The 24,939-nt window shown below is 43.4% G+C and overlaps 2 protein-coding genes and 1 pseudogene across 7 annotated transcripts in view; 1 reads left to right on the top strand and 2 right to left on the bottom strand.

The window, feature by feature from the left end:
- The first annotated feature begins 1,170 nt into the window (after positions 1–1,170).
- LOC106805414 (transcription factor E4F1-like) lies at positions 1,171–7,937 on the top strand. The gene is made up of 15 exons (XM_014806986.1): positions 1,171–1,177; positions 1,381–1,503; positions 1,709–1,873; positions 2,082–2,229; positions 2,541–2,664; positions 2,780–2,906; positions 3,129–3,322; positions 3,555–3,911; positions 4,122–4,326; positions 4,663–4,896; positions 5,145–5,362; positions 5,758–5,875; positions 6,102–6,182; positions 6,893–7,038; positions 7,295–7,937. The coding sequence occupies exons 1-15, from the start codon at positions 1,171–1,173 to the stop codon at positions 7,583–7,585; spliced, it is 2,538 nt and encodes an 845-aa protein (XP_014662472.1). The 3' UTR covers positions 7,586–7,937.
- Positions 7,938–7,939: 2 nt separating this feature from the next.
- The window catches only part of LOC106805422 (crossover junction endonuclease EME1-like), a 32,923-nt gene continuing 15,923 nt past the window's right edge, over positions 7,940–24,939 (bottom strand). For 3 of the 6 annotated variants that reach the window (XM_014806995.1, XM_014806994.1, XM_014806993.1), the window contains exons 3-13: positions 21,117–21,180; positions 11,615–12,363; positions 11,208–11,342; positions 10,819–10,989; positions 10,510–10,602; positions 9,777–9,895; positions 9,484–9,616; positions 9,157–9,272; positions 8,662–8,851; positions 8,376–8,432; positions 7,940–8,271 (exon numbers count right to left, since the gene is read on the bottom strand). In XM_014806995.1, coding sequence (XP_014662481.1) covers positions 8,158–8,271; positions 8,376–8,432; positions 8,662–8,851; positions 9,157–9,272; positions 9,484–9,616; positions 9,777–9,895; positions 10,510–10,602; positions 10,819–10,989; positions 11,208–11,342; positions 11,615–12,130 — 1,644 coding nt within the window. In that variant the 5' untranslated portion in view covers positions 12,131–12,363; positions 21,117–21,180 and the 3' untranslated portion in view covers positions 7,940–8,157. The remainder of the gene's footprint in view (positions 8,272–8,375; positions 8,433–8,661; positions 8,852–9,156; positions 9,273–9,483; positions 9,617–9,776; positions 9,896–10,509; positions 10,603–10,818; positions 10,990–11,207; positions 11,343–11,614; positions 12,364–21,116; positions 21,181–24,939) is intronic. The other 3 variants (XM_014806992.1, XM_014806997.1, XM_014806998.1) reach the window with 2 other exon arrangements.
- On the bottom strand, positions 17,581–21,077 carry LOC106805413 (annotated as a pseudogene).

Raw genomic sequence — 24,939 nt, 5'->3', positions numbered from 1 at the left:
ATTTTTGACAATCGGCCCGCCACAATGCGTTCAAATCACAGAAATTCCTCAAATATACATGCGAAATGATCCTTCGCATGCTACATCTGAAGGCGGCGGCAAGCCCAATCGCTGGCGGCTGCGCTGATTGGCTGCAGTAAGTTTAATGTGCAGACAGGCTGCGAAACTACTTTTGTTGACATTGCGGGTGAGTCATGTTAGACGGACCCCCTGTCTCGCTGTACGCTCGTCGATCTGTATTGCCTAGCGGGATGCGGGTTCATCTATAACTGGGCGAAGTGGCGGTTGATTTCATTATGGCGTGCATAGACATGCTTGCTGCAGCCAATCAGCGCAGCCGCCAGCGATTGGGCTTGCCGCCGCCTTCAGATGTAGCATGCGAAGGATCATTTCGCATGTATATTTGAGGAATTTCTGTGATTTGAGCGCATTGTGGCGGGCCGATTGTCAAAATTGGCGGGTGTAGATTGTTAAGCAGTCTTCCGCGATTCCAACGATAGTTGGAAAGTGGCCTCACCTGCAGGAACACCGGAGTTGTAACTGATTTAAAATGGTGAGTTGTGGAAACTGCGGCGGCGAGTTAGGCACCATGATGTTATATATAGACAATGGCCGTGTGTGTGCTGTAGCTGCAGCGGACTGGTTCTTGCTGCCAGTGGGTTAACTTACAGTTACTACCTGAACCGTAAACGTACCCTGGGCCTGGGTACGGTCCGGTATACCGGAACGTATCTGATATGGTTAGGGTTATGGTTAGGGTTATGGTTAGGGAGTGGGCATAGGCGACTCCCTAGCTCTAGTAACTATAGCCTGCGTACAGTTGCCGCAGTTGTCACGGCAACTGCACGCGGGCTATAGTTACTAGAGCTAGCGACTCCCTAGACTCGTTAGTGAAGTAGGCGAGGTACGGTCTGGCATATTAGATAGTACCAGGGTACGTTCCGGCAGTACCCTGGGGGACATAGACCCTCTCAGCCTTAGTAAAGATCTATTCAAATTCACTGAGACTGAGAGTGAGAGCCCCACTAACAACAGTCTTGAAACAATATCAATCAACAACATTCTAATAAGTTCATACTTGTGAAGTTGTGTATTGTTATATGGTTAGTTGGTTATGATCGTCCCAACCTCATCCACAAGTTCTATAGACTATAATTAATTCGTGCAGTAATGCTCAGTAAAACCATGGGAGCTGCTCGGTTCTATGAAAAAAAAGTAGGCATGCATTCTATTTTACAATACATGATGTACTTTGACAGCCTTTGCCTACAAGTACAAGTACAAACGTTCTACAGTAATCTAGGAACAGCACTAGTGCTGTTGCTGCTCAGTTATTCTTTCAATGACTCAGTGACTAATTTTTAGAGTGCTTACTTTCAGGGAATAACTCTGCAGCTTATGGCTTACCGACAGCAAGCGTGGACACATTCCACTGCTCAAAGTGCGACATCACCTTCACTAACCTTGAAGACTACTTTCACCACAAGATCACCGTCGATGAATGTGAGTTATTACTCGACAGATGTGCTTTTCTCATACATATATATGCACCTTCACCAGCAAATCTAATGTTGAACCTGTAATCAAGGTCGGGAGCACATAAGAGTAATACACGCAGGAGTACTAATTGTGGGTAATTTATTCATTAACTATAAATAGTTTTTTTAATTATTAAATTGTTGAGATGTAAGTATTTTAATTGCTGCAGGCAAACTTCTGCTCACGCCCTCCGGTAAACTACAAGATGTGGTCATCCCATTGCTGCTGGCGCCCCCTAGTGCAGATACTCCATACGGATTCATTACTGAGGAACAGGAAGGGCTGAGAAATGATGCCGATGCTAGCCAAGCTGCTGGTAGTAAACTTTGTTCAGGTATGCAACGTACTCCTGTTTTAGTTAGAAGTGATCCATATTGTAAACAATACGTGCAGCAAGAAGATTTCTAATCCTCTCAGGATATTCTGTTCATATGACTTGAAGGTTTCAGTCTTTGTTTATAGCTGGCAATGGTACTAATAACTGCATTAAGTTTGTGCAGCATAGTACGTTTAATATATTTAAAAGTCTTCCTCACCAGCAGAAGCAAGCAACAATGCTCAAGGAACGGAGCCTAGTGCAAGTAATAAGTGGCTGTACTTCGAATGCATTCGATGTACGACAAAGTTTCATGATTCAGCTGAGCTCCAGGAACATCTTAAAGTTTGTCAGGTGGATAAACCCACTTCTAGGTATAGTTAAAACTTACTGTTAACATTTGAACAAACATTTAAGGTTACGCTGACTTTTACGCTTACACATGAAAATAGCTTCTATGCAGTATTATTATCATTTGTGAAAATTTGCTTATTGAATCGTTATGCTTTGAGAAATATTCTAAAATATCTAAAATTTCCAAATGCTTTACTATCATTGTTATTTAAAATGTAATTGTTATGCCTAGTCAGTAGGCCTTATGCTCCACTGAGAGTGAAGAGGATAAGTAAGTAAGTAATGCCTAGTGAAATATTTTAAAACATTTTAAACTCGTTTACATTACCAGCAACCAGCCGACGGATGGAGAGCAACTGAATGATTCCTGTAAAGAAGCAGAAGGGCTAATCGATCCATGCATTCCTGACGAACGCAGCTATGCTTGCCAGACGTGCGGACAGACATTTGGAAAAGTAGGTTTATTGGGTATTGTAGGTTATACCTCATTTAAATGCTACCTTTTATCTCCATCACTATTGTATCGCTGTTGTATACTACATGCATTTTCTTTCTTTTTTTAATTTCAAGCTACAAACGCTGAAGGCTCACAGCAAAGTGCACCTAGATGTCTATGAGTATCCATGCATCCATCCTGGCTGTCCATTCCAGTTCAAGCTCAAGGGCTCACTGAAAAGACATATGAGAAGACACACAGGTTTGAAAATAGCAGCTAGCATAGCTGTTCAGACAGAGCATGTCATATCTCAGCAACCAGTATAGGCAATATCTTGGTTTCATGTGCTGTTGCATGCAACCTGTATCTGTTGTCTGTATACAATATTGTATTGAAATATATATATATATATATATATATAAATAATAAATGTTGTAATGGCAAAACAACTGGAATTAATCTCTTAATGTTGCGTCATCTCAGGTGAACGGCCGTTTGTGTGCAAGCTGTGTGGGCGCAGTTTTAGTGAGAGCGGTGCGCTCACGCGGCACATGAAGTCTCAGGTCGTGTGCACGGTGAAAGCAGACGGAGAGCTACCGCGCTATGGCAAGCGCCTGCCCATCAGGAGCGAATATGACACGTCTGATGGACCCGACCACATGTTAGTCGTGCCCAAGGTAGGTTAGCTTGTGAAAACAGTCGTGCGACCAACGAGTGGTCGTAGGGTACTCTGGGAAAGTGGGTACACAGTGAAATGGAAACTCGATGCAGGAAAGCACGTAGGTAGCAGTAGCGCCAAAGGAAGTCCTCGACGCACGTAGGTATTCGAGAAAAAACCTAAAAAATGTCCAGAAAGCGAAGAGAGCGGTCGAAAATCACTAACGCGTCTCGTCTCTTCTCGCTCGGCAGAGAGACGTGAAGCGGAACATCAAGATGGAGGTGCTGGCGACGGAGAACGTGAGCGGCGACGCGGAAGAAGAGCGACACTACCGGGATCTTGAAGCGACTGAAGCTGACGGCGACTCGGTGGTCAGTGCGGTGTGGCCGTCGGCACCGGACCACAGCGTCTCCGCCGGAGTCCAGTCTAACTCCCAGAATGAACAGAATCCTGCGTCGGCGCCGGTTCTGCACTCTACGGAGGATGGAGTCGTGGAAGTGGAATGTCCAGATGAGATTGATTATGAAGACGCTGCTGTTGAGTCTGGTCCCGGAGTGATACTGATGGAAACTGTCGAACAAACTGAAGAAGAACACAATCTATTAAAGGTTTGTGATCCCTGCTACTTAAAATTAGCCCAAGTACATCGAGCACTTATAAATTGTTGTAGAGCGTAGAACAGTGTAAACACCAAATGTGTTTACCCACGTAGCGTACATGATTGAGTAACTCTTAATTGAAAATCTCTTACAAAGTTACAAATTAATTAAATGCTCTTTACAGATATGTATGCATGTATGTTTATTGATATCCAATAGTGCTGGGCTTGCAATGAAATACAGACAGATGAAGTGCAACTAAAGAGTCATCTAAAGTTGCACATAGGGAACAGAACGTGTCATTGCGGTCAGTGCCATTTTATCACCACTACTCAAGACTTGTTAGCTGCACACATGATTGCAAGACATGGCAGAACACTCATCAATGCTAAGGTTACCACCAAACTGGAGAAATCACTGCAAGGTGTGTGTTGCACCCATGCTGGATAAATTATGCTATTGCAGTTCTTGCCACCAGCACATTGCAGTAGTGCCTTGTGTTTTTACACACGTCTATGTTAGGGTTACATTAATAAACATAGCCTAGAGAGGAAATATAATGCACAACCAATAAAGTAATAAGCATGTATGCCTGCTTTATTCCCAATACTGGATAATTTATACAATTCCAATGACAGTTGGGGAACCCAAAGTGACTCTCTAATTTGGCATGTTGATTTCAAGAAATCAGACTATCACGACGTGTGAGTACTGGTGACCAGTATGATGTGTACTGATATGATAAATATTTCTCCTCCAGCCGGTGCAATAGGATCAAGATTAGAGCATATAGAAGAACGCCAGGAGGACCTGGTAGCAGAAAAGGCCGCGGAACAGCTGCGGCAGCTTGATCATGATTCTCCGTCGCTTTTAGAGAAGCAAGACAACAGTCTTGCCTCAAACAGTGGCTTCAAGGCAACACACAAGTGTGGGATCTGTGGAAGGGTGTTTCGGGGGCGAAGCTACCTGCGTATGCATCTCAAGAGACATTCAGGTAAGCAGTGCTGTGACAGCGCTGCGACGCCAACTATACGGTAAAACGAACGACTTCTATCGAAAACTCTAAAAAACCAGCGTCCATTTTTCTCCCTTCACGTTTTACTTACTTTACTTATCTTCTTGGTCCCATGGTGGGACATAAGACCGTAGATTTATTACGTCACGTATTATTAATTTGATTTTAATTAAATTTTTACTATTATTATTTGTTATTCGCACTTTTCGTTCGTTTCGTCGTTGCAGGAGAGAAGCCGCATCTCTGCGGCGTCTGTGGCAAGCGCTTCGTCGCGCGCGACAGCCTCAAGAAGCATCTCGTCATGCATTCGGACGCGCGGCACTACAAGTGCGGCGAGTGCGGCAAGCTGTACAAGCGCATCAACCACGTGCGCGAGCACCTGCGCGTGCACACCGAGTGCAGGCCGTACGACTGCACCCACTGCGGCAAGAAGTTCAAGTGCAACGTGAGTTATTTTGCTGTCGGTTGCCGGCGTCGGGTGACCGCCACACTTGGGGAGGGGGCAGATTGCATTTCAGTTCATCGAGTCTGATGGAAGTGGCACGAACTGCTTACTCTCTGTCGAACACAGATCGATGGATGGATGATAATTCATTAAATGAAAAGTTACACGTGTACATTTAATGTGCACACGTCCCTGACTAATCTAATGTCGTTTATCCATCGATGTCGCAGTTCAGATCATATGAAAAAACAGTGAATGTTTACCGTATAAATCCTGAACATCATTCAGTGCAAATGAAAGGCAGAGAAATACACAATAACAAACATGAGCAAGTTTGCGATGAATGGCATGCTGTATATTACATACACCTCTTGCCACTGCTGCGTTTCTTACAGTCAGCGTTGAAGGTCCACCTGCGCACACACGTGGACGTGTTTCCGTACGTGTGTCCGCACTGTGGCAGACGCTTCCGCGAGAAGGCTTCGCTGGAGCGGCACACGCGCAGTCACACTGGTCAGCCGCTTTTTTCACATATATTTCATTCAGATAAATTGGCATCGCACGAGCATAGATTCCTACTAGCAAACATTATCTCTCGTTTCTCTGCAGCATCTCTATGTAGATGTAAATGATCTTAAGTGTTTAAAAAATAATGGTGTTTGGATCTCTCTTCATATGTAGCAGTATGAGATTCCATGAGTAATTAAGTATTTAATAAGTACGGTGGGTGTCTTTCCAGGTGAGAAGCCATTTCCGTGCAAATATTGTGGACGTTGTTTTACTGAACATGGAAGCCTCAACAGACATTTACGTGCCAAAGGTACTAAAACACTGTTACCGTATAACAACATGCAAACTGGGCATACAAGCATTATAGTAAAACGCTGTTACGGTACTGTAGTCAGAGGTCCCAAGTTGGGAAAGTCCAAGAAAGGGAGCCAGCATTGGCCCAACAATCCAAGAAAGGGAGCCAGGTCCATCGCCATTTTTTCGCAGTGCGCAAAAACAGGAAAAAAGTTGTGGCGGGCTGCGATGTGTTTGTCGCGGCACACCACCATTTTTTTTATAAAGTATACATGTAAAATCATCGTTTCATCGCCTTTTATTGTTTGCTGGAATCAAAGTACATCAACAAGAACGGCAAATTTAGTAATTTACTGATTTACTGATGTAAATTTTCATATGGCTGAAAAATGTTACAAACCGGGAGCTTCTGACCTCATTCCGGGGCACCGGGAGCAGCGTGTCATACCGGGAGTCTCCCGGTGAGACCGGGAGACTTGGGACGTCTGCTGTAGTACATAAAACGCTATCTATATCTGCAGGATAGTTGCCGAATAATCTATGCTAACTCTGCGATGGACCATTAAGTTAAAGTTAAATCTTTCCCGCGCCTATATGGTGCATAGGGCGGTGCCTATCTCCGTTTCAGTAACCCTGAGGCCCCGCATCTGCGTTCACAGTAAATGCTACAGTATGGGGGTTAGTCCACTGGTAGCACTGCGATGGACCGTGACCTTGTGTTTTTAGTGCCATGCTACAGTGCAGAGCAGTTGCAAACTGAAGGTGTGGATCTGATCGCCTGTGACCAGCAGAACATGGATGCTGAAGCCATGGCAACTGTGCTGGCCGAGTTCTCATCGATGGTCGCTGACACACAACACTACATCATACAGGTATGACCACCTCCTGAAGTTAGACTCCAGACATGAGACTCCCAAGGTCCACGAGGAATAGCATCCTTGGGGGGGGGGCTTAACCGTAAATACAACTGCTGCTGACGCAAAGATCTCCATCAGAGTGGCGAACTCGGTGTTGCATATGTATACCTGTATATAATGCCTGTGATTGGTAAGTGATGATTGGTAAATGATTATAAAATTACGTTAGTGTGTGAAATAATAATATTGGTCAATTCTGCGTACTTTCCAGACTGCCAATGGGAGCGAAGTAGCAACTGCATCAACATCCGAAGGCAGCCAGATGCAAGATGATCAAATATTCATCATAACTGACCCTGAAACAGCCACTACTGGCGATGCCACTGCTACTGGTCATGAAGTGATTATTGATCCGTCAGAGAGCAGCAGTGACGTTGTTATGAATGCTGAACTATGTTCTCCGATGCAAACAAATATTGCTCAACATGTTTTAAAGCAAACAGAAGTTGCAGAGTTCATTACCAGTAGTATTGGTAATACAATCACTACTGCTAGCACTTAGCATCTTGAACATTGATAATAGGCTTTGACAAATTCTATAGAATCTATTTATATTTTGCCTTGACAATGATTTTTGATATCTTGCTATAAGTGTGACAGATACTGGAGACTGGCTTCCATGATGTGACATCTGTTTTGCTGCTCTTGCATATGCATGCAAGCTATGTCTCCACAATTTCGTATGGTTGCAGCTCCTGCCATTTACATGCTTGATGTTAGTTTTTCATTATCCTCAGTGCCCAGTAATTTAACTCGTCCAAGACTTTCCGTGTACAGAAGTGGTATGAGAATATTAATGTACAGAAAATTATTGTTGAATAGTTCCAATATTACAATGCTGGTAAACAACAAAATGTATGTTTTCTTTTTTCTTTTTATTGTCATATAAATGTAAAAAAATAAGTACACTCAATCTATTACTTCACTGTATCCGTTATGTAAACGATGAATGGCCTGTTAGGTTTGAGCTCATATCTTGCTATCCTTATAACTGATACATGCATAAGACTTCTCTTGGGTTGAAAAGAATGCATATATTGAAGTATTACAGCAATTACATCACAAATTCCGGTGTCAGCGCTTGGTAGGCATGTGTCCGTCTCGTGCGGTGAAAAACCTATACATCTCCTTGGAGAGTTCAGGCCCTACTCTACGTGAAGTTGCTATTACCCCTGCTCCACGTCGAATCTAAAAAAGAACATTACGTTATACTACAACCTGATAGTTTACACACCGGTGGTATCGGTTCTTATTTTTTTAGCATCATTTTAATGCCCTAGTACAGTACTTACAATGATGTCTTTTAGCAATTCCTGGGCCTCGTTTTCTGAGCTGCAACACTTGTAAGCCTAAAAAATCACGGGGCTACAGTTCACTTGTATCAATAAACAAATGCAGGATCATATTATACCTTTATGCAAGGAAATTTTCAAAACTAATATAGCTATCACATGATATTTCCTGGTCTATCTTTTACCCTAGTCCATATTATTTCGATTCATAAAAATACTAAATAAGTGGATACAGAGGTAAGTACCACGATAACTGGACAGACAATCTTTACCAATGCAACCTCACCTTCAGTAGCTGCTGTGGGGAAGGATACACAGTGTGGACAGCTGCTGCAACCTGGTGGCTGACTTTGCGAAACTGCTGGAATTGTTGTAGCCACACTCTCTGCAATCCCTTGCCATCCTTTGTGACCTTGACACCTCCCTGTGATTCACTCCGTGCATCGAAAGCAAACCCTGTATGGCTCTTCTCTCTTCTGCGCAATAAAGACTGATTTTACATCAAGTGTTGAAATTATTAAATCACAAGCAAGCACAAGCAGATATTACGATGCATTCTGCACAAGTTACATAAATGAAGATTGATGTTAAAACTCACGGTAGCATTAGACTTAGCTAACGAACATAAATATGTAGAAAACTGTTGCAATGCATTATCTTCTTGGTAATGACACTACTATACCATTTAAAAACGAATTTTTCTATTCATACAGGAAATAACTTCATAATCTATCACATAGTGAGGTTGATTGCATACAAGATATTTTTCACGGTCGCTTACTTGAATGGAGCTTCTGCAATAGCTTTAGTGAACGTTGCAATCAGGTTGGCAACCTCTAATGGCGTTTCAACCATGCGGAAATTACAGTTGTTTTGTATCTGAGCTGCCACCAATGCCTACCATCAGAGAAAAGCCCAAATAAATACATACTTTACATCATAATCATTGTATTAGTGACAAAAAGCAAATATTTTCTAACAAGGAATACATTGTCAAACTTACATCATAACATTATTGCACCCACTAATGATTTCAAAAATTAATAAGTAATTGAAAGCAAAAAAATTCCTATATCAATAACTGGACATCTTTGTTAAGGCAACTCACCCCCTCTACACCAGTCTCGGTAACTGATGGCAACATATTACCACCTTTTTTCCTCTTCTTCTGGTCAATATCATGGCCTGCTGACTTCAATACTGCCAACTTGTGTCCTCTCTGTTGCTTCGTCTTCTGCTCCCTGGGATAAGTTTCATAAGTTAATTGTAAAATTACAGTGGCTAATATTTAGTGGCAACACCAGGTCGAGTCTTTTTAATCATTGTGCAAGCTTTCAGAGACAGGTATTCACTTCCTCTGGTAAACTATGTTATATAGGCCATCTATTATAGGCATATTACCGGAAATATTTCTTTAGGCCAACCACAAAGAACGTAACCGTCATCTCATGCAGCACATCAGATATTTTAGTCATATGGTCTCCCAAGCTCAGGCCTTCTCCTGCTGTTCCAGAGTTAACCTGAACACACACATAAATTACAGATAGTTAATAAGCATTCGATGCTATTAATGTTTCCAGACTGAGAAACGGTACATTGGCATCTATAGGACAGGGAAGGTAGGATGAATCTTTAGATGTAGAGCTAGGTCTAGGTATAATCTAGAGATCGTAGTTAAGAAGGTCCAATAGAGGCAGTATTGTTTTATATATATCAGAAGTAGATAATAGGGAAGGAGTGTGACTTCAATAAACAAAGGAAATTCGTCATTTACTAGCCTTAGAATACCTACGATTTACTACGCGTAACTCAACCAACCTAAGCTCAAATCATACACAGTACATTCGCCTAGCATCGTGCGAAATAGTTTCATCGTATACACCCGCAATCCAGAGATAGACTAAAACGTACGACACGATTCTCCATTCTGTTGCCAGCAAAACGAATCCATAACCCGCCTAACTTGAAACAATAGGCAGCTACTAACGACTCTTGCGCACTCTTGTGCCCACGGCAATCGGTGATGTGTACACGTATTAAAAACGCAATCATCGCAACACCTTTTCTAGTGCCATTAGAAAGAACATGCCCGTAAATGCACCGTAAAATCTAACAAACAGCTAATAAAACTCACCGCCGTTGTCTCAACGACCAAATCCAGAAATTTTGTCAGACGAATTTCTACCAACGCCTCTCGCTGCCTGTCTTCAGAACCATGCTTATTGAGCTGTACCCAAATAAATGAATAAAATCACAATGTAGAAAAGCAATAAGAACTGCATAAACGATACTACACTCCAACACCATAACAAAAAGATATTTTTTGTAATTCACAGCATGCTGAACTGACTCTACAGCTTTTTAAATCATGTACCCCCCACACATGTGCACTTGTCACTTGGCATATATTACACGAATCACGTACTATTATGTACACGCATACCTGCAAATCGTCCCCAACTTGATGTTCCCACACGTCACGCACCCAGGTGACGCAGAGTGGAACCGTCTGTGACTCAATCCTGTATCTGATCTCACAATCGCGAAGACCTTGCAAGATGAAGCCGCCTGCATCACCTTCCAACATGGACGCATCCAGTATCGCTGTCACGTGCTGAAAATTGCAAATTGCATCACAGACCGACATTACTTCCCTCACAGAATTACCGTCACTAACAACGATACCTACGTTCAAACCGTAGTATGTACATGTGCTATTGCGTGTGCAGTTACATGTGAAGTGCTGCGCAACTGCAGTACAATACAGAACACAACACGTTATTTCATCCTGGTTATTGACGATTTACAACCACGTAGTGAAATTATTATCACCTTGAGACATTCTCCAGGTGCCATGGCTTTCTTGGAGTTGCATTCTGCCACTTTCTTATGATGTTGCAATGCCTTCTCCCTCTCCTTAGCCTCCTTCCTAGACTGTACCTCGGCCTCTCTCTGCTGCTTCTTAATCTATGAAAAAAATTGGGAGCCAGCAATTAAATCGTACGTGCTGCGTGACAAACAAACACGACGCAACCTGCACTAGTCACAAACTACTGTTACCATGTGAATATGCAAATATCTCTATCTACGTACACCTTCGATCTGCATCTGCACACCTTGACGAAGAGCTACATGTACAGGTAGAGCTACCATGCAAAAAATTGGTATGAAGCAAATCACGACCAAAGTAAAGCGCAGACTTTTTCTCACGTGCAAACGACAAACCGGCGTCGTAATACCTGCGCAAGCCGCTTCGCCTCCGCAACCTCTTCTGGGCTCCGTCGCTTGCGCTTCGCTGCTCCACCTTGCGTTGCCGTGATAGAACCCTCGCTTCCCTGGGACAAAGGGACGGCGCACGTCTCCTGGCTGTCGCACGACGAAGAACCAGTCACGCTTCGTGAGCCGGGTAAATTTGGTAAATCGGACGCGCCGGTACGTAGCGCGCTCCCCTCGTCACTAATCGCCACGCCCCACGCACCGTCACCGATTACACATGGAGGGTTAGCCGACGGGGTCTTCGACACTAGAGGGCGCCGTAATTGCTCGAAATCTCGTCGCCGCGCGAGCGTCGAGTCGCTCGACGGCAGCTTCCCGTCGCATTTCAGCCGCAGCCGCTGCGCAAGAGTCAGCTGCTCTTCTTCTGATGAGGACGAGTCATCGGCAGCCAGCGCCCCCTGCCGGCATTCGGCAGCATCGCGCGGTAGCGACGGCAGGCTGCCGTTCGAGTCGTCACTGTCGGATATCAAGTGGCTCATGGTTCTCTTATAGGCAAGTGGCGAGCGAGAGGCCGACAACAGATGTCACATCTAGGAGCGTATGTAACGCCATCTCCCCCTAGATCTGCATGGACACGTGAAACGATTTCACGCTTAGAACGAAAGTCGAACCAAACCGTCACAGTGTTTTCGGAAGGAGAAGTGACATGCCACTGCACGAAGCAGAAGCTCCAAGAAATGCAAAGCAGCTCCAAAGGCACGTATTGGGAGACCTGTAGCGAATACACGTATTGTACATAGACGTTTAGTCTTACAGTTATCTCAGGCTGCAGAAGCAAACATGCACACCTTAGTTACTGCTGCCACAGCGAAAAACGTTTTCCAAAAACGACGATACTTGCTCACTCTTACGCACACAAAACCAACACGTCTTAAATATGCAACCGGGGAAGCGATAAAGAAATTCTTATTAGAAGTATATCTAGCGGATGACCTCAGATCCAGTGTATTACATGAGTAATGTTATACAGTTCATAAATTTATTGATTGCCGCATAATAATTTTTACTTTTGTTAAAGCGAACAGCTACAATTAGAGTTGCTGTTATTAAAAACAAGGCATGAGATTAACAAAAACAGGGTAACCCCGATTGTATCCACAACAATCTTCTCATTTTGTTACATACCCAAGTGAGACATAACACTAAACAACGGATCAGCCATGCCTATGTGGTGATAAATAATCTGCAATGTCCATCTCAATGCCACGCAAAAGTTACAAAAATGTTTGAAAAAATAATTTTCGCGAATGTTCATTGGTAAAAAAATAAATTAAATGTCATGAACAGGTCATGAACTACAATGTCGTTCTAATTCCCGATAATTACGAAAGTCAGTGTCACTTCAAAACCTTGTGCATCAGAGTATTTCTAATAGTTGCTGCTAGTTATTTCGGTAGCTGTGTTTAGTTAAAAATTCTAACACTGCAACAGTTATCTGACAAGAAAATATGTACAAAATCGGCATGCTGCACATGTAACCTCGCAAACCGATGCATCTTACATTAATAAAATTTTAAAGGAATGTTATAACATTTTCAATTTGCTACTTACGATTACCGTTATCGTTTATGAAGAATCAGACTGTGGGAATTTTAATTAATTAATACATTTAATGACGAACACAACGATCAGACAAGGAAGCCAACACAGCCTTCACTGTGGATGAAAACTTCTAACTAAACGTGTAAGCATAATTTGTAAGCACTTTTAGACATTTACATAATGCCGACCCTCCGCTCCCTTCCAGATATGCACACAGCCAGCCATACACGTAGCTGTTATACTGTATTGAGTATTAATGTGACATAAGGGTACACGCAGCCGCAGAATTCGGAGTGAAGACTAAGAAAGAGTATATGCCGCTGGATTGCCGCAGAGTACTAAGAACGGACTTAGATACAAAGCTATCAGTCAGTCCACGAAATTCATAAACTTGCTTCAAAAGAGCCACACATTGTGTCCGACACAGCAAACTTAGCTCACCACCACACGCTGGATAATGGTGATACACGTATACGCATCTCTTAAATTAGCCCATTTATTTAGCCCATTACACGCGCTAGAACCCATAGTGCTCCCGTGTCATTTACTGTATAGAGACTCCCCGACTTACGAACAGGTTCGGTTCCGAGCGGTCGTTCGTAACTCCATTATTTTGTTCGTAAGTACGTATACAGTATTGTACAGGAGTGTAGTATATGTACGTGTGAACATCGAGTAACCTAGAAGTGTACATAGTGTAAACATATACGTGAACACAGGAGTTGGCGAGTCAAAATCAGGGGGGCGATTGTGTCTTTTTATTCACCAATATTGACTTCAGGGCAAATTGTTCGTATCATCGAAAGTTCGCAACACGAATGTTCGTATGTAGGAGAGTCTCTGTTTTTCTTATTTCTATACAGATGGGTAAAGCGCGAGTTGGTCGTGCCTCCACTTAGCGACGGACCAGATATTGTGTAACTGGTTCAAGTCTTTCACAGAGCAACCGTATGAAACGCAGCCGAGAACTCAAACCACGAGAGAAAAATGCACAGCACACTACTGATACCATTCACAGAATCAGCTATGCAATCTACGAGTTATCAGTGATTGAAACTCAAATGAGGTGCGACCTCCGTGTAAAAATAAATCTAATTGGATAAACTAATATATGACTACGACTAGAAAAATAGACGTTTTGTTTTGCATCAGGCTCACCAGAGCACACATATAAAACTAAATGTTTGGGAATAAATATGAAGTACAAATCGTACACTGCATGCACTTCTTTGTTGCATATGTGTATACACCTTTTGTCTTCATAAATAATAGTATATAATTATGTATATATGCATAATACAAGAGCGTATTAAGAATGTCTTCTTAATACGCTCTTGATATATATATAATATACATAATTATATATATATATTTCTTAAAGTGGTGTGTATAGGGCTATAGATGACATAAAATTAGTACTGAAAGCCCGTACGTACCATGTGAAGTCGTGGGCGGGCAACGTGTCAGTGACACCCGCACATAACAACATAACCGGGTGTTAAACACAACACAGAGTACTTAATAAACACATGCAGCAGATATATATACACACAGCATGCACTCACCCCACACCTAGGACGCAAATATCCCACTAAATCCAACAAAATATATATATATATGGCCTAATAAAAAATATTTTTCAAGTTACAAAAGCTTTCGCCTAGAATTAATGGCTTCTTAGAAGTTACACACGTGTGTGGCCTGCTTATACATAACTGGTGGCCCTATTTATAGTCAGCTATTACATTGAACGAAAAATGCCTTCTTTGCTAAATGAGTCGTGCATGCTCAAAGCATTATATTTAATTAAGTACGCTAACAGAAAATAAATAAATTGTACACGTGAAGTAGTGATACCACCCACTCACAACACGAGAGACAACACGAAATGTACAACACCCCGACGAGATCATACATACGTAAGCATGCTAGTCGTTTTGCTACAAACGCGCCGATTCTCACAAATGTCAGACCACGTTATCACGCACGTACAGACGCACTCACCACATTCAGGGCAGCTGAATCAAGCTACATCAACTTTATCTCACATAACTTAAAAAAATATATAGGGTAAGCCAGCCCAACCATAGGATACGCATTTAAACTCGATAAGCTATCATAATTTGTGATCAGAATAAAATTTAAAATGGACTTAACAGTTTAGCTATGCACACAGTTTATCACTGTCATCATTTCTTATCATTAAAAGCCTAATTTCGTGCTCATGCACTATCACAACCTATTCCTACCCAGAGCATAATTTCACGTCCAAACCAGCTTACACGCTTGTTTTAAACTACCTCTCAGGTCGTACACAAGAAATCTCATGCACTAGTGCCAGCCAGCACAAACACTTACATACGTAGGTTCATGAATCAATTGAATTGATCAATGATTAATCAATTCATGAATCATACGATTGATGAATCATGATTACAGATCGCTCCAAAGGAAAAATGATATTTGCTAACAATAGCATTAATTATGTGTAAAAAGCCAAGACGTCGTTATTTTACCTTTCCAACATTACGATTCCATGCTATTTACCAAATTGGAATTCCTAAAAGTTATACAACACTAAAGCTTCTAAAATGCCATGTGTCTACAGCCACTTTTTGTTTGTACGAACAAATTTTTCTTGAATAAAAGTTATATTGAGACATTTTTGCTAACATTGGACAATTACCTTCAATGAATGAATTCCAATGAATAAATTCATCGATCAGTAACTAAAAGTTTCACTACAAAAAAACCACATGAAAAATATAAAATCTATTAATTTTGTATAATCATTTGGTTGCCAATCAATTTGACCAACAAGGCAGTCTTTGTGTTTAACCCTACCAATTAACATTAGTCTTGAAATGATAAGGTTTTGCCTTACCTTTCCCTATAGAGAGGACAGTTACAAACTACATCCTGCATGTTAACTTTATGCTTACAAGTAATCTCTGCACACATTAGACAGTTGCCGATATGCAACATATAAGTATGCCACTGTAAGTACAATTCGTAGCATTTGGAGCATTTTCTGACATAATCGTCATATTTCATAATTTACCAATTTATATTCTCATAATTTTAAGTAATCATTTCCTCAGCATTACACTGTTTTAACTCTAGTGTGCCCCACTAACAAATAGAAAACCATAGCCGATGAGTGGTAACACCTCAATCATAATGAAAAGAAAGGCACCGGGCATGAAATTAACGACTTACAGACAGCTGCTGTAGCAATACAGCATGTAAAAGCCTAACCTATTAAAATCACCCCCCTATTGGTTGACACCATGGTATGTTAGGTTGAAAGTTTTCAACAGTTTCAAAACAACATGGAGCAACCTTAAATTATGACAGTATAAAATAACGTAGGAAATATTTACAGATTGTACATTTTTACAGTATGTCTCTCCCGAAGTGCATGATTTTTTTTAAATAATATTCTAATATTTCCCAGTGAAGTCATAAGGCTTTGCTGTAACTGACAAGAACCCCAGTTCTACATTACAAGAAAACAAAAACGAAATGTCAAAGGGTAAACATCTCAAACCCCGAATGAAATTGAATGATATTTAAGGTAGTAGATGTAGAAAGCAGTCACGAAGTTCTGCATTTCTGTAAACAACGGATATTGCACGTCTACAATGCACAAAGCAGTGCACGCAGCATCACAGACCGGTGATGTATGCATAGAAATGTGTGCGATGGCAAGTTACATTGCTCACATACACCTCAATTAACACTAACAGCTAACAGCTAAATTGTCATTGCGAGCGAACTAGAAAGAGATTTTAATTCAGCCGAGTGTCTTGCAATGCACAATTGCCAGGTTTATGGTCCCAAAATCAGCTACCAACCAACGTACTAGAGAATGCACGTACGTACTCAAACAGCTCTATCGAATACAGACAATAAACTGACGCAGCCTCAGCCCCTGCCTTGCAGCAGGCCAGTTCATCGTTTACGCGCAGCTTTTAGTGTGCGAATTTCAGCATGCATCGCCTAACTCAACAGTCACGGTACAAACACATGCGTGCTACTCTGCACATGATACGCGCGGGCCACCCGCTCCGTAACACAAACATAAATCAACAAATTATGTGAGAGGATGAGATCTTTCTAGCAATCTCGTTAAGGAGAGCAGTGCCGAGAGTAAACCGTACGGTTAGTCACTACAGATATTTGCTGCACAAAACGCAAAAGGATTTGCTCACCTCTTACTGTTGTATCTCCGACCACCATAGTACACATATAACACTTTCCTAATAGGAGGTGAATCATATATATATGCTGATGATAACTATAACTAATATATTCACACCAATCGATACGAGGACATAAAGGTAAAGGCATTAACTACTGAAGAGATTACAGTAACAAATTCAAGTAGAAAAAACACCTGTAAGTTTTGTTTACATTCTATTTTGATGCTAAATTTGATATTTAATGATTAAACAATGTCCAGCGTATGATACCAGATACAATCAAAGATAAACAGTCAAGCAGTTTCATAATACACTTCAATCACTAAAGCAATTGTAACACAAACACCTACACGTTTATTTGCATTCTGTGGATAAAATCATCAAGTATCTAGTATGCATACATGTGTCATCACACTAAAAACCTGCTTGGCTTAATCAATTTTCTCCCAATTGCCCTATAGGTTACTCCCCTTTAACATAAGGGCACCTTAGTCCTTCTCGCTCTACTATTTCCCAGTATGCTGCCACAGATACTTGATCAGTTCATTCACACACGTGGCTGGGGGGAAGGGGGATAAAATCGTAAAACAATAGGCATGCGTCACAAATCCCAACGTCATCGACAGCTGGAACAGTCGTCTCTCCCGGCAATAGTTGTTTGACAGTGCAGGAACGTCTGTTCTTCGTCGGGGGCGTTGATAGTGCTACCACGATTCCTCCAAGTGCTCCAACTCTCCTCCTCCTCCTCAGTAGCATGTTTCCTGTTTCCGTGACGCGTGGGATGACGTTGACACGTCGCCGAGCAGTTTCTAACAACGGACACTAGTATGTTCAGTGTCCAAACAGAAAAGTCAAGTCCTTCACGCGACTGAGAACCACTATGTAAGAACAACAATGGAATGCAACTAGTCAATTACACTCTTTGGTTTAAACTACATTTGTAGAGTCATACCTACACAAGATTACATAAATGGCTACAGAGATAATTGTAAAATATATTTTTTTTTACCTTCTACACCCTTCACTATGAGTGATCATGATAACTGAGTCGTATAACAGAACTGAGATGGATAGAAATCAAACACAATTTGTTACATGACTCCTCAAAATCTAAGTTAAAACAGTATTTAAGAAAAAAACATGTGACAAACTCATTTACGAAGCAAGGTTTACGCAGAATTTCTTACACAATTGCTATGTTAAGCTGTACTTAAGTTATGAGGATGGTTAATTTAACAGGAGTCGTGAAGGCTAATCATAAACTCTTATTATAATCAGAAATCCCCATTATACAATTTATACTTCAGGAGCAAAATCTACCTTGAAATTTTTGAAACACGTACAAGCTTAAACTGGTTACACAAACTAATACGTATAGTATAGAATTCTACAATGATCATTACACATAACTCTTACAATGCCTTAGAATAAACCAAATACACACACAACGCATTGTGAAACGTAGCGAATACGCATTATCATATACCGAATTCCAAAATTCCCTTCTCTCCAAAAACAGAATAACTAACGAAAACTCCACGGAGAAGGAAAAATAAGAGCAGGGCCTCTCGACAAAAGTGCGTGCAACTTCCAAACGACGCAGTCACTCAACAGACGGCCAAGCCTCCACGCAAGTTCCTCCATCTACCTGCGCTCGGTTGCAATCTGGACGCACGGGGAGCACACACGCACACGTGCGGACGCGGAGGGTCGAGCGATCAGTGACGCGACGACGACGTGTGACGATACTCGCGTTCGCGTTCACGCTCGCGATCCTTTTCGCGGTCGCGCTCGCGGTGAGGCTCGCGTTCCCGAACCTCGCGCGTTTCACGGTGGCGCCGCTCGTCGTCGTAGCGGTCGCGCGATCGGTCGCGGTACTCGCGCTCGTGGTTGCGCCCCCTATCCTCGCGCTCGCGGCTGCGCGAGCGGTCGCGCCGCGCCACCTTCTCGACGCGCCGCGACGACGACCAGTCGCGGTCGCGCGAACGGTCGCGGGAGCGGTCGCGGCTCTTCACGCCCGAGCCGTACGACTTCTCCTCGATGCCGCGCAGGGTGTCCTGCAGCGAGCCGATAAGGATCTTGCAGCGGTCGTCGTTGGCAACCTTCGACTGCTTGATGAGCGATATCGCCGTGACGAGTGTCTCGATGGCGCTCGCGTAGTCGCCCATGCTGGCGTCGGTGACGGCGCGCGCAATCGCGCTGCTCGACACCGACTTGTTCTTCGACATCAGCTCCTCAAACTCCTGCTCAGACATCGGCGGCTCCTGCCGCTCGGGCGGCCGCGAGTAATCCGGCACGCCCGGAGGCGGGCCTCCCCGAGGCGGGAAGAAAGCGGGATTCACGTGCGGAGCGGGCGGAGGGACGCCCTGCGGGGGCGGCGGGCCGACAGGGGCACCGGGCGGGGGACCATGCTGGCTGTTCGGTGGCAGAGGGAAGGTCTGCGCAACGCTGACCGGCGGACCGTGCTGTTGCATCGGCGGCGGACCGACGCCCGGAGGGCCGAAGTGGCCAGGAGGAGGGGGACCGCCGTGCTGCGGCTGCGGCGGCCCTCTCATCTGAGGCGGCGGCAGCGACGGGCCGCTGTGGATACCGGGAGGCGGCGGCCCCGGCTGGTACGGCGACGAGATCGGCGGCCTGTCCCATTCCGGCCTCGGGCCGCGGATCTCCATGCCCGGAGGACCGCGCATGTGGTGCGGCACGTGCGCGGGGTGGCCCGGCGGTGGTGGTCCCGACCGCGGCGGCCCGTGCATGCCGGGTGGCGGACCCTGCTGCGGCATGTGGCCTGGCCCGGGCGGACCCTGGTGCGACATGTGTCCTGGTGGCGGAGGTCCCTGATGTCCCATGTGCCCGGGCGGCCCCCCTTGATGACCGGGGTGATTGGGGGGCATCGGTCCGCGCGGAGGCGGCCCTCGCGGCGGCCCGCCGTGCGGTGGCCCGCCGTGCGGCGGCCCGCCGTATGGCGGGGGACCGTTGAGGTGACCTGAGGTGACCTTGAGGTCCCCCGGGATGACCTGGGTGACCGGGCGGTCCTTGGTTCGGCGCCCACGCAGTCCGGGCGGCCGCTGGCCCGGCATGAAGTTACCTCGCCCACGTCCGCGCCCATCATCTGCGTTCCTTGCACACACCTACCTGCGGTCGGTGGCGGACCACCAGGCTGCTCGCTCGCCCTTGCGCGACTGCGCCTCGAACTGCGCTAGCGTTGCTCTGTTGCAGTGCGTCACTACAGATGCTGGCCGTGCAATTCCTTTCGTGACAATTTTTTCCATAACAATCCCGACGAACCGTCGGACGCGGGTTCACAACAGCGAACCCCTTCGACTGTCCGTTGGCTCTGTTTTCGTAGAACTTAATTTCAACTATGTCGTGAACACCGATGGAATTTATAGAGTCAGTGAGGTCTTGATCTGTGGTCCACCAGGTAAGGTTACCGCATAATAGTGAGACTCGCTTGCCGAGTAGGTGGTTGTGGCTGGTGAGGGTGTCCTGTGCCTGTTCAGATGCCTTTATCTCCGGAGCATCTGTGAATTCATCTTCATTTTCCTGCTCACCAGATGGCGCAGTTATGACATCATCGTACAAATCGACAGCGCCGCCATTGTAATCTTCTGTACTGAACTCATCTCCCGACATCATCAGCATAAAGATCAATGTCCACATCGGTCATTTTCTCAAAAATGTGCCAAATGTTCTATGACATGAAGTTTTTTGAAAAACTTACAACTCTTATACTCACAATGTTGGTTCAATGTCAAGGCGCCCATAGGCACAGTAGTCATCAATCCCTGAAAAAAAGAGATTAGTGATATAAACAATGGATCGCATAACAAACCTCCTTATATATCTGATACCTTATCACAGCCATAAAATTCATTAACCACTATGCAATCATTTCAACGCCACATCCATAAAAGAGGACAAAAACTGTGTGGTAAACAATGCTTTAACTTTACTATTTTACACTTTAATTACCCATGAGCACAGATTACTACTAAGACCTAAGAGCAAGGAAAGCTGACAGTATTGCCTTTTGTTTCAGTAATCCGGGTTCGTTTAAAGTGGATAAACCTCGGCAGCTAAATGCATATATATATTATACCTAACTGTGATCTCGTCTATGTTGGCAAAAATTCACTACAACTTATTTGTATTGGCTACTTTCACAACATTTCTTCATAAAATCTAAACAAAAGTTACGAAAGTAGCCCCACAGGATGTTTTACAGTGTTACATATCGGTAACAACAGCCGAGCGAACAGTTGTGATGCATTAACGGTTCTTTCTGTGATATTACACATTATACTCAAGGTTTCTTCTGGGGAAAATTTAGACAACGGCGGTATTGCACTTCTTAAAAGATTGTTTTTCAGAAACCCTGCTTCATTTAACTTTAGTAAATTACGTTTGCCATTTACAAACAATCAGACAATCAGAGCGAGTCTTACAATAGCCCTAGCTCCAAGAAACGGTATTGCTAGGGTTACAATACCGTTTCAACCTTGGCTGCAGCTTAAACACGTAGTTTGCCTTATATTCCAATATCGGCCAAAGAACACCACACATGTGATATACCAAATGAATCAGTAAACGTCCACCTTCTTGATAACCATCAGTGCGCTAACGATGCGCTGGGTACTTACGGGTTACCAGCGGACTTTTTTGAGACGAATGCAACAACAATTTATGAATTCGCCCGCCATGTTTGCTATCATTCCGACTGTGAACTAAAATACCCGCAATGGATCGAACAAGCGAAATTAAATGATCCTGCGTCCTCTGTAACCACCAACCATCCGAGAACAATGTCATCTAAGGTTTTCACAAATGGCCTAGACATTTGTGAACATCGTTTCAACTTGCTTTGGTGTGTAATTGCCGTGAGGCCATCGTACTATTTCTGTAGTATTTCTAGCGAGTCTTTTCCGTTTCGGGTTTTCCGTGCCTTGCTAAACATGGCGGGTAAAGCTGATTTGAAAGTTGATATGCTGTGAGAATTAGCAGATTATACCGTGAATTAAGAGATACATTCTAGTTTAAAAGCAGGAAACAACTGTGAGTTAACGTTTATAATTTTTAAAGGCCTCCTTTAGTGATGAAAAATAGTTACATATATCAAATTAACTATGTTTTGTACAAACTAACTAAAAATTTACAGGTTGAATGGTTGTTCGGGTGTATGAGAAAAAAGCATTTTTTGATGAACACAATGTTAAGAATTTGCGGGAACGCAAAAGCGCCACCTACTTTGGCGCATGACGTAGTGTGACGTCAGGCTAGGCACTAGCTCTCGCTTGTTTACCTGTTGCCAAGCGTGTACAATGTACAATGTGAACACCGATTCAGAGTCGTCTCTAGACCTAATATCAGTTTTCGTACGATACGGATGAGCAGTCAATCACGCATTGATAAAGATGCAATGAAGGTAGACATAGACAATGAAGTTGAAACTGTTGAAGAACAGTTGTCATTCAGCTGCGTACACCTGTTTGAACGTGCCCACGATGTACGGCTAGCGCCGACCAGGCTGTGCGCGGATTGTTTATACAACGGAGCGGAAGGATATTCTAATCCTGCGCAATACCGTTTTCTTGGAGCTCTACGGATTACCCCAGTGCATAGTTTAAGGCACACCGTGGGGCAAGGAAACGTGCGATGGCCTTGTTCATCGTTCGTATTGCCAATGTTCAAGGCACGTCGAACCACAAAGAAGAAAGACTGCTGAAATGGTGAGGTTTAGCTCAGTATTTCATTGTAAGTACTAGGTGTACATTAATCAGGAGCGTATACTGACATTCATAACGCTCGGCTGACATAATGAAATGTTTTTGCTTCGGTTCAGCAAGCTAAATAGGACTAGCCAAGTTTTTTCCCAACAGATAAGCAACGTCAGATTCCCATCTAGCAGTACTGTCTAATTTCTAAAGAGAGTAGCCTCAGTACCTAACATGACTACAAGTAAGGCCTGACTAAAAGAAAAGCAAAGCTGACAATAGTCGATCATAGTAAGTTTAGCGTACCGGTAGTGGAAATTATGACAGGACTTAATACGTAAGTAATTTTAATGCACATGAAATAGTAACAATGTTATTTCACGTGTAATGTGCATTTAGTACTTGTATCGTAAGATAACTCAGCAGTGTATACAGTACGAGTATATAATCAAATAATTATGATGTGTGTTTAACCCTGAGGTCAGCTGTAACGTAAACTAAACCGCGGTCCACGAACAAACAGAAAGTAAAAAAAAACGTATTGCGTATACCAACTGTGAGCAGCTTGGCATGAGCTGAGTAAAGCACATATAATATGGTTGGAACGATTTTATTGTCCTGAGTATTAATGTGGTTTAATCCGGTAGTAAAGTTACAATGGATATATGTATATATATATCATATCATTCATGATAGATTAATATGGCAAGTTTGGATGTTTATGCCCATATAAGTTACAGCCGAGGATAGTTTGTGCTCATGGCACTGATGCATGCTTTGTGTGCGGCCGCAAACGCGGGGAGAACCATAGCCTGAACGTCACAGCCGTTTTCCACCTGTGCTGGTCTTGCAGAATAAATGATTTTCAACAATTCTAGACCAACATCAAGACGTGTTTTAAATAATCACAGAGGCAACCAAAAATATACGAAGTGCCTTTCGTTATTTACGTGTTGATACTAGCTTCAGATAATTGTAAAAATTGAACAGTTTAGAGATATCACTAAAGAAGCTTTAAAACAGGCAAGTCAAAGTGGTAATGGAATAGTTTTTATTGAGATATAGCAGAGTCATTCATCTAGAATCTGCAGAGGCGATAGGTTTTTTGTATCGAAGGTGGTCCGCTGGTTTCAAGGATGAGAACAGTGGGTCCCAATAAAACCAATGTAATTTACATCAATATATATATAATATTACATCCAGGGATTCTCCCCACGTTGCGCAATAACGGTGGCTGCAGCCAGCGCCCCGTTTGGAAAACTCCCCCCCGTTTGAATCGTTGCGCCCCGTTTAATTACTCCGCCCCGTTGAAAATTCACAAACAATAATTTGACGAGCGCCGGAATTCGATCGTCAAAGAGTACTATTCACCAGGAAGACGGCGCATGTAATTTTTTACAGTACGACGCATGCACTGTAAACAATACAACAGTCAACCTTCCTCTACAGACTTCTGTACACCGCACTCGCTATATTTTATATAACAAGAACCAAAATAACCGTCTATGTGTGGTGGCGATTTTACGCATTAATTAGTGTTACGCGTAAAACAAACACGCCCCTAGTTCCCTCCCCCCTCCCCGCTTCCCCTCCCCTCCCCCCTGTTTGCATTCATCCTGGGGAGAACCCTGACATCAAATATAAAGGTTAGGGTTATGGTTAGGGTTAGGAATTGAGGGTTGGATTTAGGTTAGAGTTAGGGTTAGAATTAGGGTTCGAGTTAGGTTTAGGCAGCATTGGTTTTAATTGAGCACCAGTTCTCTATCCTTGGGCCGTCAGGCTGTATAGACAATCGTCGCAGTCTGGGTCGGGCCTAACAATAGCCTGGGTTTC

Source organism: Priapulus caudatus, unplaced genomic scaffold (assembly GCF_000485595.1).
Source record: "Priapulus caudatus unplaced genomic scaffold, Priapulus_caudatus-5.0.1 Scaffold113, whole genome shotgun sequence".
Lineage (NCBI taxonomy): Eukaryota > Metazoa > Priapulida > Priapulimorpha > Priapulimorphida > Priapulidae > Priapulus > Priapulus caudatus.
Note: the sequence above shows the minus strand (reverse complement) of the source record. Positions and strands in the feature narration are given on the sequence as shown.

Bases quoted from the DNA above. Each gene is read 5' to 3' on its own strand.
- LOC106805414 (XM_014806986.1), top strand. The intron at 1,504-1,708 runs GTGAGTTATTAC...TAATTGCTGCAG, and splicing joins CAAGATCACCGTCGATGAAT to GCAAACTTCTGCTCACGCCC. The intron at 2,665-2,779 runs GTAGGTTTATTG...TTTAATTTCAAG, and splicing joins GCGGACAGACATTTGGAAAA to CTACAAACGCTGAAGGCTCA.